We start from the raw sequence: 14206 nt of genomic DNA on the forward strand, positions 1-14206 counted from the left end.
GCATTCACAGTCTTTTTCACAATATTTTCACAATAATTCTATTCACAAAAACAATATTTCTCTCCACATCATTAATTAGTGGTTAAAATTTAATTCTAGGAAATACAATAAAGAATTTCAAGACTATTTTCAGAAACATTTTATTTTGAATTATTTTTCATTATGATGATATCAATAACACAATAAACTGTGCCACAATACACACTCTATCAACTGTCCAGTCTTAGAAAATAAGGTTCCTCAATGGTTCTTTGGGTTCTAAAGGGGTTCTCAGAATCCGTTCTAAAAGGAAAACCCTTTGTTACAGGGTTCATTCAGATTCCAGATTTAAACATTTCATATAAGCATAAGAGTGTACTTCTATACCACTGACTGTCCTGATGTGAAAATCCACATTTGTACCCATTATTTTACTTTTTATTTTTAATTAATTTTGTTGATGTAATAGCAACTATCCATCCATTCATTCATTCATTTTTGTATCACTTATCCTACCCGGGGTCACGGGAAACATGGAGCCCATCCAAGAGAACTTGGAGCACAAGTCAGGAGTGCCAATCCATCAGAGCACAAACACACACACACCCATTCACACACTATGGAAAATTTACAGATGGCAATTAGCCTACAACGCATGTCTTTGGAAACCGGAGCACCCAAAGAAACCCCCAGAGCAAGGAGAACATGCAAATTCCGTGCAGGAATCGAACCCCCAACCCTGAAGGTGTGAGGCAAATGTGCTAACCACTAAGTCACCGTGCTCCCATAATAGCAACTAAATAGCATTAAATTCATGTCACTGCTGTTAATATACATAAATTTGTATTGTGTAAAGGAACTTGTGTATTGTGATTGAATATCTCTGAAATATCATCCACTCCTAAAAACATTGTTACAAATAGCTGATTATGGCATTACACTATTAGTCCATATGATACTGCAAAAAATCAACAAATCCTAGACAAGTTCCCTGATAAGGACAACAGCAAAACTATTTCACTAAGAGCCAGTGTTTTCCAACTTGTTTTCAAAATGCAGATTATTAGTTTAAACAGTTTTGCTAACATTTTCTTTCTGTGTGATCTCATGTAACTCGATGCAAGAATCACTACAGAACAACACAATCAGTCCATGCCCTCAGACTTTCATCATACCATTCTCTAAAAGGTGGAAAAAGAGCGCCATGTTTGACTGCTGAAGCATAGACCTTGCATAGAGAAAGCTAGAAATAGTCCTTTGCTCTTATAATATCAATGCTCCTTGATGATTTGGCCTTGAATCTCCACTTTCATTCATATTAAAAGCTGAAGACATGATTTTAACTTAGAGAATTTCAACAGCAGCAGATGAACAGTCACGTTGAATAGCCCTCATTCAGTAAAGACCGGAAGCCCAATTCTAAAGATCCCCAAACTCAGGTAAAATGACTGCTTTGCTGAGTTTCTGGGGAACAAACATCCACAAATACTCTAAGAAAAACAGAAGTGTCCAAAAGCTTCAGCAGCAATAAATACTCATCTGTAAAAGTTACTTGCATTGACTGCGAACCAACAGGAAGCATCGGGTTCTGTACAATTCTTGTTATCCCAGTGTTCTCTGTGCTAGAGAGATGAGTAAACCGCAAATTTCAGCTTGTTAAAATAAACAGATGAACATTTTCTTTCTTCTTGACCAAGTGTATTTCAATATGCAAAAAAAAACTTTTAAAAAACCAAAACAGTCAAATCCAATGCCATTACTCTTTCAAGTACGTTTTTCTGGTATCCCAGAATCCCATGTGCCACAGCTGTCATCTGGAACAGCTCACCTCATGTCATTCACCACTGCTCAGACGTCAGTGCTGATGGCGTGTGTGTTGCAGTAGAAGTCGGGGAAAGTGTGTGAGCTCAGCGAGGTGCTGTGTGTGGAGGGCAGCATGTAGGCAATGCGCTCAGCCCCGTTGCGTGTCTCGTCCCTGTTGTGGAGGTAGAAGGAGTTGCTGTAGAAGGAGGAGCAGGTGGGGCAGGAGCTGTGGGCCACTTCAGGAGACATAGACAGGGGAGAGACACTGGACCCATCCATACCTTGAGGTCTGCAGACATCACAGGAGAACTGGGCCTCAGAGTAAGAAGGGGAGTCTGGGTCAGATCCATTCTGCTTACAGCAGTAATACTAAGAGAGAGAGAGAGAGAGAGAGAGAGATAGATAGAGAGAGAGAGAGAGAAAGGAAGAAAGCGGGAAAGGGAGAAAATGGAGTCATGGGGTCAGAAGGAGACACTCGATCTTTTTGGAACTATTTAAATATTAGGTAATTTTTTATGTGTACAATAATCTTTTGGCTATTTATTGGAGCGATACAGCATTTTAATTTCTGAACTTTCCTCTGAAAAACCACAATTTTATAAATCCATTAAGTCAAACAGAAGAATATATATAGAATATATACAGTATATATAGAAGAATTATATAAGAACTCAATAACAAATAATTCATAAACCCCATTGCCGTAACCAAATTTTAAAAAATGACAGACCCTCTGTCTGTGCTGGTTACAAATCATTGGAGGTTCCCTGGAATCTAGTATGTAAAACACGAGAATACACCCATCCAGGAGAGTCTTTTCATTACACATTTGTATTAAAATGAAAGGAAAAGATTAAGTTACCTGACTTACTTTATGCAAATACACACTCACCCCAGAATACATTGCATGGGATAGTAATACTATTTGTACAATATTATACATATACAGTCGCCTCCACATGCATTGGAACAGCAAGGCCAGTTCTTTTGCTCTTGCTACAGTGATGGAAAAAAGTATTTGATCCCCTGCTGATTTTGTACGTTTGCCCACTGACAAAGAAATGATCATTCTATAATTTTAATGGTAGATTTATTTGAACAGTGAGAGACAGAATAACAACAAAAAAAATCCAGAAAAGCGCATGTCAAAAATGTTATAAATTGATTTGCATTTTAATGAGGGAAATATGTATTTGACCCCTCTGCAAAACATGACTTAGTACTTGGTGGCAAAACCCTTGTTGGCAATCACAGAGGTCAGACGTTTCTTGTAGTTGGCCACCAGGTTTGCACACATCTCAGGAGGGATTTTGTCCCACTCCTCTTTGCAGATCTTCTCCAAGTCATTAAGGTTTCGAGGCTGACGTTTGGCAACTCGAGCCTTCAGCTCCCTCCACAGATTTTCTATGGGATTAAGGTCTGGAGACTGGCTAGGCCACTCCAGGACCTTAATGTGCTTCTTCTTGAGCCACTCCTTTGTTGCCTTGGCCGTGTGTTTTGGGTCATTGTCATGCTGGAATACCCATCCACGACCCATTTTCAATGCCCTGGCTGAGGGAAGGAGGTTCTCACCCAAGATTTGACGGTACATGGCCCCGTCCATCGTCCCTTTGATGCGGTGAAGTTGTCCTGTCCCCTTAGCAGAAAAACACCCCCAAAGCATAATGTTTCCTCCTCCATGTTTGACAGTGGGGATGGTGTTCTTGGGGTCATAGGCAGCATTCCTCCTCCTCCAAACACGGCGAGTTGAGTTGATGCCAAAGAGCTCCATTTTGGTCTCATCTGACCACAACACTTTCACCCAGTTGTCCTCTGAATCATACAGATGTTCATTGGCATACTTCAGACGGGCATGTATATGTGATTTCTTGAGCAGGGGGACCTCGCGGGCGCCGCAGGATTTCAGTCCTTCACGGCGTAGTGTGTTACCAATTGTTTTCTTGGTGACTATGGTCTCAGCTGCCTTGAGATCATTGACAAGATCCTCCCGTGTAGTTCTGGGCTGATTCCACACTGTTCTCATGATCATTGCAACTCCACGAGGTGAGATCTTGCATGGAGCCCCAGGCCGAGGGAGATTGACAGTTCTTTTGTGTTTCTTCCATTTGCGAATAATCGCACCAACTGTTGTCACCTTCTCACCAAGCTGCTTGGCAATGGTCTTGTAGCCCATTCCAGACTTGTGTAGGTCTATAATCTTGTCCCTGACATCCTTGGAGAGCTCTTTGGTCTTGGCCATGGTGGAGAGTTTGGAATCTGATTGATTGATTGCTTCTGTGGACAGGTGTCTTTTATACAGGTAACAAACTGAGATTAGGAGCACTCCCTTTAAGAGTGTGCTCCTAATCTCAGCTCGTCACCTGTATAAAAGACACCTGGGAGCCAGAAATCTTTCTGATTGAGAGGGGGTCAAATACTTATTTCCCTCATTAAAATGCAAATCAATTTATAACATTTTTGACATGCATTTTTCTGGATTTTCTTGTTGTTATTCTGTCTCTCACTGTTCAAATAAATCTAGCATTAAAATTATAGACTGATCATTTCTTTGTCAGTGGGCAAACGTACAAAATCAGCAGGAGATCGAATACTTTTTTCCCTCACTGTAAACACTGAAGACATTTGGGTTTGAGATCAAAAGATGAGTATGAGACTATTAATCAGAATTTCAGCTTTCATTTTCTAATATTTACATCTAGACGTGTTAAACAACTTAGAACATGGCACCTTTGGTGGCAGACCACCCAATTTGTAGGTGAGCAAGGTCTGGTGATAGACTTCTGAATTCATTCTTCTGCATTACATCATCAATAAAGATTAGTGATCCCGTTCCAGAAGCAGCCATGCAAGCCCAAGCAATGACACTACCTCTACCGTGCTTGATTGATGAACTTGTATGTTTTGGATGATGAGCAGATTTTTTTCTTTCTCCACACTTTAGTAGGTTAATCTTGGTGTCAAACTTTTGCTTCTCATCTCTGTATTTCTTTGTGAATTCCAATTTGGCTTTCCAGTTCGTACTGCTGATGAGTGGTTTGCATCTTCTGGTATGGCCTCTGGGGCGCACGGTGGCTTAGTGGTCAGCACGTTCGCCTCATACCTGGGATAGGCTCCAGGTTTCCTGTGACCCTAAAGGAAGGATAAGGGTAGGATAGATGGTATGGCCTCTATATTTCAGCTTTGCTGAATGGTGGATTGTGATACCTTCACCCCTGCTCTGTGGAGCTTGTTGGTGATGTCACTGAATGTTGTTGATTTTTCTTGCATTGCATAATGCTTATACAATGCCTCTGACAGATTTCCCCTCTTTTCTCAGCATCAAAATGGCTTGCTTTTCTCCTACTCACAGCTCCCTGGTCTTCATGTTGGTTTAACCTTTTTCACAACAAATGCAGTCTTCACAGGTGAAACCCAGGGCTCAAATCAAGATTAGGCATTCAGAGATATTAATTGTTTAAACAATCACTCTAACAGGGAACACCCGGGCAACAAGAAACACATGTCAGTGACATGGTTCAATATTTTTGATGACTTGAAAAATAGATGGATTCAAGCAAAAGGTTCCATGTTCTAAGTTGTTTAACACATCTAGATGTAAATATCAGGAAATGAAAGCTGAAACTCTGATCTGTTGTCTTATATTCATCTTTTGATCTCAAACTCAAATATCTTCAGTGTATAACAAAAAGAAAAGAACTGGCCTTGCCATTTCAGTACTTTTGGAGGGGAGTATTCAGTACATACAAAAACAATATCCTAGACTAAATATACAAATCATATTGGAACTTTGATATCATCCAAATCACTGCAGGCTATTAGCTTCCTTAATTTGTTAGCTACATAAGCCTTGTAGTTCCAGTATAAAACTAATGCAGTGCATTTTGGTCATTAAAGTGTCTGTCTAAATGCATTTAGGTCTGGATTTGGTGTGTTGGATTGTGAAATATATTCTGCAAGAACTGCTGACGTTCCACAAATACAGAAAAAATAGAAAATTCAAAACCTTCAAAAATCATTTAGTATTGGTTATTCTGGATTGCAACGAATGTGTGAATAAATGCAGTGTATAGCTCACCTGGAGTCGGCAGTAGCAGAGCACTACAATGATACACAGCAGTATCACCGTTGCGAGTATTCCTCCAGTTATGACAACAGTTCCCGCTGTCATTCGACCAGATCTCCATCAAACCCTGGGAATAAGCAGAAGCACAGAGTCCTAACAGTGACTAATACCATTGTCAAGCAAGGAACATCAGTGAATATATGGAAATGAAACACTGCTACATTTGAGGTCTTATATAAAATCACAGGCTAATAGTGTTACAATGCAACTTTAAACATAAATTATTCCACTCAAACTTAATATTTTATTATTAAATCTTTTTGGGGGAATTATGGTGAGTCAAACTAAAAAAAAACATTTTACTGCATGCTTTTTTTTTTAAAACTGCAGGAGATAAGAAAAAAATGTGATAAGAAAACCTGAGTTAATATTGAACATATGATAGGCAACTGTTTGTTGTGTCACAACATGCAAGAGCCAAGCGTGTTCCCAATTATGTAGGTTGGGGTGTTTACATTTGCATATTTATAGAATCAGAATTCCCTGATGAAGATAAAGCTTTAGGTATTCCCATGGTTCTTTGATTTCTCATGACATTTCCTCATAGAAACAACACATTGTGCAATTTATACTGAATGTAGATTAAAAAAAAACCTCAGACCTCAAAACAAGCTTAGGGTTTAAGCAGGGTTTTAACACTGGTTACTGATCTTGGTGTCCTCTAAGTTTCAACCAATTTTGTCTTGATATTGATGATCTTAATTTGTATGGGTCTTCGTTTTTATAGGTATGGGTCTTGGTCTTGACTTGGTAATGGTTGGTATGGGTCTTTGTTGGTATGGATCATGGTCTTGATTAGTATGGGTCTTTGTTGGTATAGATCACAGTCACGATTAGCATGGGTCTTTGTTGGTATGGATCACAGTCTCGATTGGTATAGATCATGTTTTGTTTGGTATGGGTCTTAGTTAGTATGGCTTATGCTCCAAAATTGATCTGAGATAGTATGAGTCTTAGTCTCATTTGGTGCAAGTTCTAGTCTTGTTCTTAGTCTCAGTTGGAATGGGTTTTTGGTTTTGACTGGGTCTTTGTCATGGTCTCAGTTAATATGGGTCTTGGTCTCAGTTGGTATAGGTTTTGATCTTGTCTTTGTATGGGTTGGTATGGGTCTTGGTGTTGTCTTGGTCTCGGTTGGAATGGGTCCGGGTCTTGTATGAAAGGCAGAGAGAAAAGTAGGTCACTAGATGGACCTTTGAAATCATATATATAAAAAGTCTTATTTTATACCTTAATAAAACATGGTTTGTGTATATTATACAGATTATAATGCAACATATTAATAATACCGTAGAGTTGATTTTTAAAAGCATTTACCAATTCATTAACAAAATCGAAGGATATATCCTTAGCAAAGGGTTGTCAGATATGTAATTAAGGTAAATATATTGAAACATTTTCCAGATACATTAAAGATGATCCATGTAAAACTCAATGCTAAAGACAATGAATATCTGAGTAACACTTCTGTAGGATAAAAACCTGAAATCTGTTACGGTGTCTGCTCCATGCTGCCTGGAACTGACACGTAATCATCCAATTTGCTGCTTCCTGTTTGTGCTCCCTGGTGGGTCTCTATAGCAACAAAATCAAATCTGAGCAGATCATATTAACCCAGTCCATAGTGGCATGTATGTCACTGCTGCCGTAAGTACAATTAGACAGGCTGTCATACACACATATAATCTGATTCACGCACTAATCAATATGTTTTTCAGCAGTCAGGATTTGGCTGGAAAAATGGACGGATGGATCAATAGATAGAAATGGTTAAGGAGAGAAGTAAAGACAGAGAGAGAGAGAGAGAGAGAGAGAGAGAGAGAGAGAGAGAGAGAGTCTGCTGATGCTTGTGTCCCCTGGTTCCTCGTCTTTCAAAACTGTAGTGAGTGTGTTGACAGAATAAGTGTTGGGTCAAGCAGCTTGGCAGAATTGAGTTTGACCAGGAGTGCAGATTTGATTAAGTAGCTGGCATGATGAAGTGCAATCATGCAGCTGGATGAGAATAATGAAGGCTCACAGCAGGCAGAGACAGAAAAAGAGGGAGCGAGACATAAAAAGGGGAGGCCAGAAACACCTGCTCATTTCTCTCTCCACATTCATCATATACTCATACTGTGCGAGAAATAATTGCATCTAGTTCTTCAGGATGCAAAAAAGAAGAGATATAATTTCCTGAGCTCTGCCTCATACTAAACACCAGAAACAGATTTAAATGTTTCCATTGTACAAAATTTTCCCCTCTTATATAAAATGTAATCATAAACAAGTCTGTATGAGAGAACATCTCATCATGGTTTGATTGATAACCTAGGCATAAAATGTATACAATGCTAAACTGTTAAACTTGTTGGTAAAATTAGCCTCAAAACTAAAGAAACAAACTTTATGCACTAAACATTTCTCGGCTGTTTGATTGCATTTAGGGTAAGGGTAAATTTGTGTAAGAGTAAATTTTCACTGAGCTGATATTTGCGCAGCACATTATACACCGCCCCATCTGAGATAAAGCAGTAATCTAAAATGGATCCGTGCCTACATGTTCCCCACCACCCCAGTGAGTGAAACTGAAGTCTGGCACATGGGACTTGACACCCTGAGCGGTTTTTGAAATTCTGCTCACACAGCATAGTGGATGTGGATGGCTGTTCAAGCCTCTCACCACTGCTGAGCCCAGATTAGAGCAACACTGAAAATGCAGGATTCTGGCACAGCCTTCATTCTCCTTTAGTGCCTGAACTACTGTAGTGCTGTAGTGCTGATAAGACTTCCTGCAGCTGTGTGCTGCCTAACATGGGCATCTGCATTCTCACTCTGCGTCAACGCAGACAATTAACTCTGCCATTATTCAGCTAAGAGTGCCAAGCCAGCTGGACTACCCAAAACTCATTTGGAAGTTTTATTCCATATATTAAAAACTGTTTGAAATGGCAGTTCTATGAAAAAAGACCAGATATACCCACACATTTACCTTCCCCAAGAAATCCAGATTCTATAAATGTACAAATTAGAAACATCTTCAGAGATACATGCCCCACCGCATGCTTAACTGGTAAACTATTGTTGCATGGTCTGTATTTGCATAATGGAACATGATTGACTGTTACATGTTACATTCAATACTATCTCACATTTAGATGAGATGTTCAGCTCATTTCTTAAATAAATTCAGTAAAATCACTGCAGTGACAAATTTCACACTTTGATTTCACACCAATCTGCTCAATCTGCAGATTAAAAATTCCCACAAAAGAATTTAACTTAAAAATTTTAAAGAAAGAGTGATTTATAGTGCGAGTTGCCATATCTTTACACAAAACTTTTTTGGCAAGCAAGGATTCTTGAACTATTTTAAAAACAAAAAGGTGCCAAAATGGCCAATTTTATTTCAAACACATCCCTGGAAAAACAATTTTAGGATGTATAGTTAAAAATAGATAGACCTAAGCTTAATGCAGTACTTCATTTTGTCTGTGAGAACGTGTTCTGCAGCTCGCTCTTCTACTTTATCTCAATCAAATGCCAACTACTCACAAGTGAAAGTTACCCATGACTCACTGTCCTCCTCCCTGAGGTTCCCCAAAACCATATTACTTACCAACCAATGGCCAATTAAACCACATCATGAATGATCAAGTTACATTACATTTCAATGTGAAAGTTTAATCGTTGTTAATTGTCTAATAATATGATCCCAGATGTCACAATAAACCTTTGACAGCTGAAAGCATGATAACTTTTAGGAATTCGATACATTTCTTACTGATGTAAAGGCAGCTAAGGTCACTCTCTGGTTAGAGCAAAACTGGATATCTGTCTAAATATTTAGATGCTACATTAATCATGGGCTTCAATCGCACAAATAATAAATCACACAATAAATTCTCTATACACATCGAATGAAAATAAAATCCAGACCAAATGTCACATAGTTCATTTCAGTTAAATCTTAGGAAACATGCGTGTGTGTGTGTGTGTGTGCAAAAAATTGATTTTTTATTTAAAAATAAATCTAACTTTCTAAACTTTCTGATCCAGAAAATATTAAAATTCAAAGTTCAAAATTCATGTTCCCAAAGTGAGATTATTATTATTTATTTATTTTTAACAGGAGTAGACATGCCACCATTTTTCACAATATGACTTCTCAATTGTTCAATTGTCAGGGTGCTTTTGAAGAATTGCTAGCCAGTCCTGGCACTGAGAGACAAATAATCATAGTCCAAGAGACGAGATTTGGGGGAAAGAAATAATATGGCTGTGCAACTCGTCCCATCACATCTGTACAGTGGGGATCAGACTAATAGTCTGTTAGTGAATGGAAATGAAGGTCTTAAAGGTCTGGTAATCATATGAAAATTTTGATGTTTGGCTCTACTGCTCTGATGAAAAAAGTTAATAAATCATTCTTTAAAAAACAATTGTTTTTTTTATAAACTAGTAGAAAAGCTTCCAGTGAATGATCCATGGCTGTGGAGTAAAACATCATCATTCTACTTAATTGCTGAGCTTGACCAGTTGGACTAAAAATTTACCAAAATACAAAACTTTAAGATACAATCCTGTAAATCACTGTGATATAATTGTAAAGGCACTAGGCTAATAAGCTATAGTAGCCTATCACAAATATTTTTTTTTTTAAATAAGAGACAGTCACATTTTGTTATTTAGTAGTTGTAATCTTTTAAAAAATAAAATAAAATGAATATTAAAAGATAATAAAAAGATACATAACAGATATGTCAGACTTTTAGCATTGGGTGTTGTTTAGCTAGATTAGCTAGATAGGCCTTGGAAAAATGAACATACAAAGTAAATCCCAACGTAAAAAAAAAGTAGCCATAAACTGTATATATAAGTACGTTGTGTATAGGCTATTGAGCAAGTTTACATATGCATACATATGCTAGAAATCTATGTGGTACATTTCGGAGGTTTTTTTTTATCCACCTGGGCAAAAGTAAATCTGACGTACGATTCATTCATTTCAAAAATGAAATCAAAAGAATCTGCACAGTAAATTTAATTGCATCTCCATAACAAGTGTATAACTCGACAGTGAAGTTTTCCTTCAGTTTCAGCTCTTACTTTTATTTTACCTGGTGATTATGTATCATTTCATCTGCCAGAAGTAGGATGTCTCTTCAGCTCTGCCAAATCCTGCCTCCACTTTGCTCTGTCCCTTCTGGGCAAACAGCCATCTAATCACTCACTTTCTGTCCATCCTCATCATGTCATCCTTCTCTCCACCAATCCCCTGCCTGTCCTGTTATTTTTTCCTTATCTGCCACATCGTCCTCTCTTGTAACACAGGCCATTTCCTCCTGTCTGGCTCTAATGAGTACCTTTCTCTTGCTAAGGAGCTCTTTAAGCAAGCTTGCTCTCCATGTTAGCAATGTTTAGCAGATAAATAATAATAGCTTCCATAATTACAGGCTGTAGTCACAAGCAGTAGCAAACAATAATCCAACATGTGAGAACAATAATGAGGGCTATTTAAAGATAATTAAAAAATACTATGGCACAGTCGGATGCACCCTGCCACCCTGAAGTAGCCATTATGTGGATTTATTTTTATTCTTAGTGGTGCTGGACATTTATATTTATTTATTTTTTTAATCCCTGCTGAATGTATTTTCCACCATGAACATTTAAGGATGTTCTGTCTACATTTTCTTCTGTACAGTCTGTATTCACCTGTATTTTTAAATAAGTTTGATCTTTCTAAACCCATGTAAAATAGGATCCAACATTTCTATCCATATCTACATTTTTTTCTGAGTGGAAAGCTTCAAATCCGTTCCTGCATATTTTAAGTATTTGCTAGGAAAATCAAAAGAGTGAGCTATTCTTATTCTGGAGAGAACAGCACACTTATACATACTGATGAGCACTACACAAAGAACCTCTTCGCGCAGGAATAGGCATGAAATATTAATCTCCAGTGCAAGACAGAAGATGCATACTACTCCCTCTCATTAGTGCAGTCATTCTCAACATTTTTTTAGCTAGTGACCCCATTTTAAGGTTCCAAAATTTTTGCAACTCCATTAAAGCAGTTGGTAAAGATCTCTTGTGACCCTATCTGCTTCTCGACTCCAAAGTTGGGAACCATTTTCCCATTGTCCCAAAATGTAGTACATCACTTGTAGTACTGCAGTTTTGCACTGGAGCTATGAGGCTAATACCTTAAGCTATCAAGTATTGGAAGTCTCTCACCCAAATACTTTTCCATAAATACCATACCATCTTCCTCAAACCACATCCAGACTTGCTGGTATGATTTAGTACACAGAGGAACTTACTGTCGTCATCTACTTATTTTTTTTAAAGAGCAAAACTGTGTTGCTGAATGCTATAACATTATGGATGCACCCATCTTGGAATGAAGTAACCCAATTTAAGTAAGTAACTTTTGAAGTCCCAGAGTTTTGAAGGCGTACAGCAGATTGTTTTGACTCATAAACACAACAGTCTCCAGCTGGCAGGTCAGCAGTGGTGGCCAAATCTCCCCATGGCTTCTAGTTTCCAACAGGATCCCCTTCCTTTCCCAAACCATGTGCTGCAATACTTCTTATAGGTTCCAGACAGACTGATCAGGGAACCCTATGCAGCCTACCTCCACCTTCAATAGCCAGGCTTATCAGCCTTTTTCTCTGCAGCCCTCAAACCAGTCGTGATAATTTGAGCATTTCCTTTTTGCTGCTTCCTGAAAGCCCTCTTTGCATGAACAGTTGGCTTCACAATGATAAACTTCTACTCTACAGACCACAAGACTGCATCTGGCTTATGGCTTGTCATCGGGATATCATCTGGGTATATTAGAGCTCACTTCCAAGATCCACTTTGAGCTGCCATTGCATGGCTGACTGCAGTAGACTTCTTGATCTCCTATGGACTGGGGTTCTAGCTCCTTCCTTGACGAAGGCTTTGGTTTGTCCAAGCTTTGGTGCCACCTGTATATTCCGTCTTAGAGTCTGAAAGGATGTGCTCCCTGTGCAAGTTCCCTGTCTAAGCTGACTGGAGTTGGGAGGTTAACTTTAGACAGACTGTAGCAGGAAGGATATTCTGAACTTCCACTGGTCAGTCCAGGTAATCTTCCTCTTGGGCAGGTCCTGTTTTGCCCAGGTGCCTTAAAGTCGAAGTTCTGCTCTGCCTTCACCCATTGGTGGAAATGGATCGCCTCCAGCCCATGCCTTCCTACATGTAGGTTCCTGATAATGTGTTTCAATTTCAGTGTCCCCTCTGCCTGGTAGTTGGCTAGGTAAAAGTACCATTAAGTGTACTGGAGTGGATAAATCTCACCATCTGTCCATCTGTTCTCCTGCTGCTTTGTAATAGGATGTATTTACTTGCAACTTGATAAAGAAGGTGTGCAGAAATTAAACTTTTGAGACAGGTTTGTTCATTAGAATGAAACATATACCCATTTAGTCTGTAAATGTGCACATTTTAAACGTTTCCCTTTTTATTGTGCAGCCATACTGTATACTCCCATGTGTACCTTTCATATGAATACAAGACAACTCCTAGTGTTGAAGTAATTCATTACAATATACACAATCAACATTCAAATGGCTCTAACACCGATATTTTACTAATTTTTTTTTGACAAAGCTGAACATTGTTTGACATATGTAAGATTTTGGGTGATTTGGACTATGATCAATTGTTAGCTACTTGTACAGCCTCAAGCTCATGTTAAAAAACTGGAGAATCTGTCACTATCTTCAAAAAACAGCTAAAGACCCACTTCTTCCATGAGCACGTAACTAACCCATAAAATGCCAACCCCACATTATCCTTAAAAAACAAAAACAAAAAAAAAAACTGACTCTGACTCTTACACCTCTACTCTGTGCACTTTGCTTTTCCAGAACTCAATTATAAATCTTGTATGGTAGCACTACTGTATTGTCCTCTGCTTGATATATCGCTTTGCTTGTATTTCCTCATTTTTAAGTCGCTTTGGATAAAAGCATCTGCTGAATGAATAAATGTAAAAAAAAAAAAAAGCAGGGAAAAAAGAAATAAACATTAGACACCAAACATAACTTGGCTGATCAACTGTATGGATCAGAAAATCATGTACATTTCTTCAAGCTTAATTGTTCTCTGTGGCATGTCTTAATGATGTGATTCTAGATACTGTTTAAATTTTTCCAACCACCTGTATTGTGTGAAACTGTGTGAAGTTTTATGAAATTACTCTCTGCCATGTGAACACTTCTGCCTAGAGCACAAATTGAACAGATCAAAGGGTCTGTGTGTCTTTTCCTTTCTGTCTGTTTTTGAAATGCCGTATCT

The 14206-nt window shown here is 38.4% G+C and overlaps 1 protein-coding gene across 1 annotated transcript; it reads right to left on the minus strand.

Annotated features, from left to right (window-relative positions):
- Positions 1 to 1774: 1774 nt before the first annotated feature.
- Positions 1775 to 6108, minus strand: fam163ab (family with sequence similarity 163 member Ab). The gene is made up of 2 exons (XM_053635139.1): positions 5858 to 6108; positions 1775 to 2151 (listed from the first exon to the last, which is right to left on the minus strand). Exons 1-2 carry the CDS (start codon positions 5948 to 5950, stop codon positions 1828 to 1830), a joined length of 417 nt encoding a protein of 138 aa, XP_053491114.1. The 5' UTR covers positions 5951 to 6108; the 3' UTR covers positions 1775 to 1827.
- Between the last annotated feature and the right edge of the window lie 8098 nt (positions 6109 to 14206).

This window comes from Ictalurus furcatus, chromosome 10, assembly GCF_023375685.1.
Source record: "Ictalurus furcatus strain D&B chromosome 10, Billie_1.0, whole genome shotgun sequence".
Taxonomy (NCBI): Eukaryota; Metazoa; Chordata; class Actinopteri; order Siluriformes; family Ictaluridae; genus Ictalurus; species Ictalurus furcatus.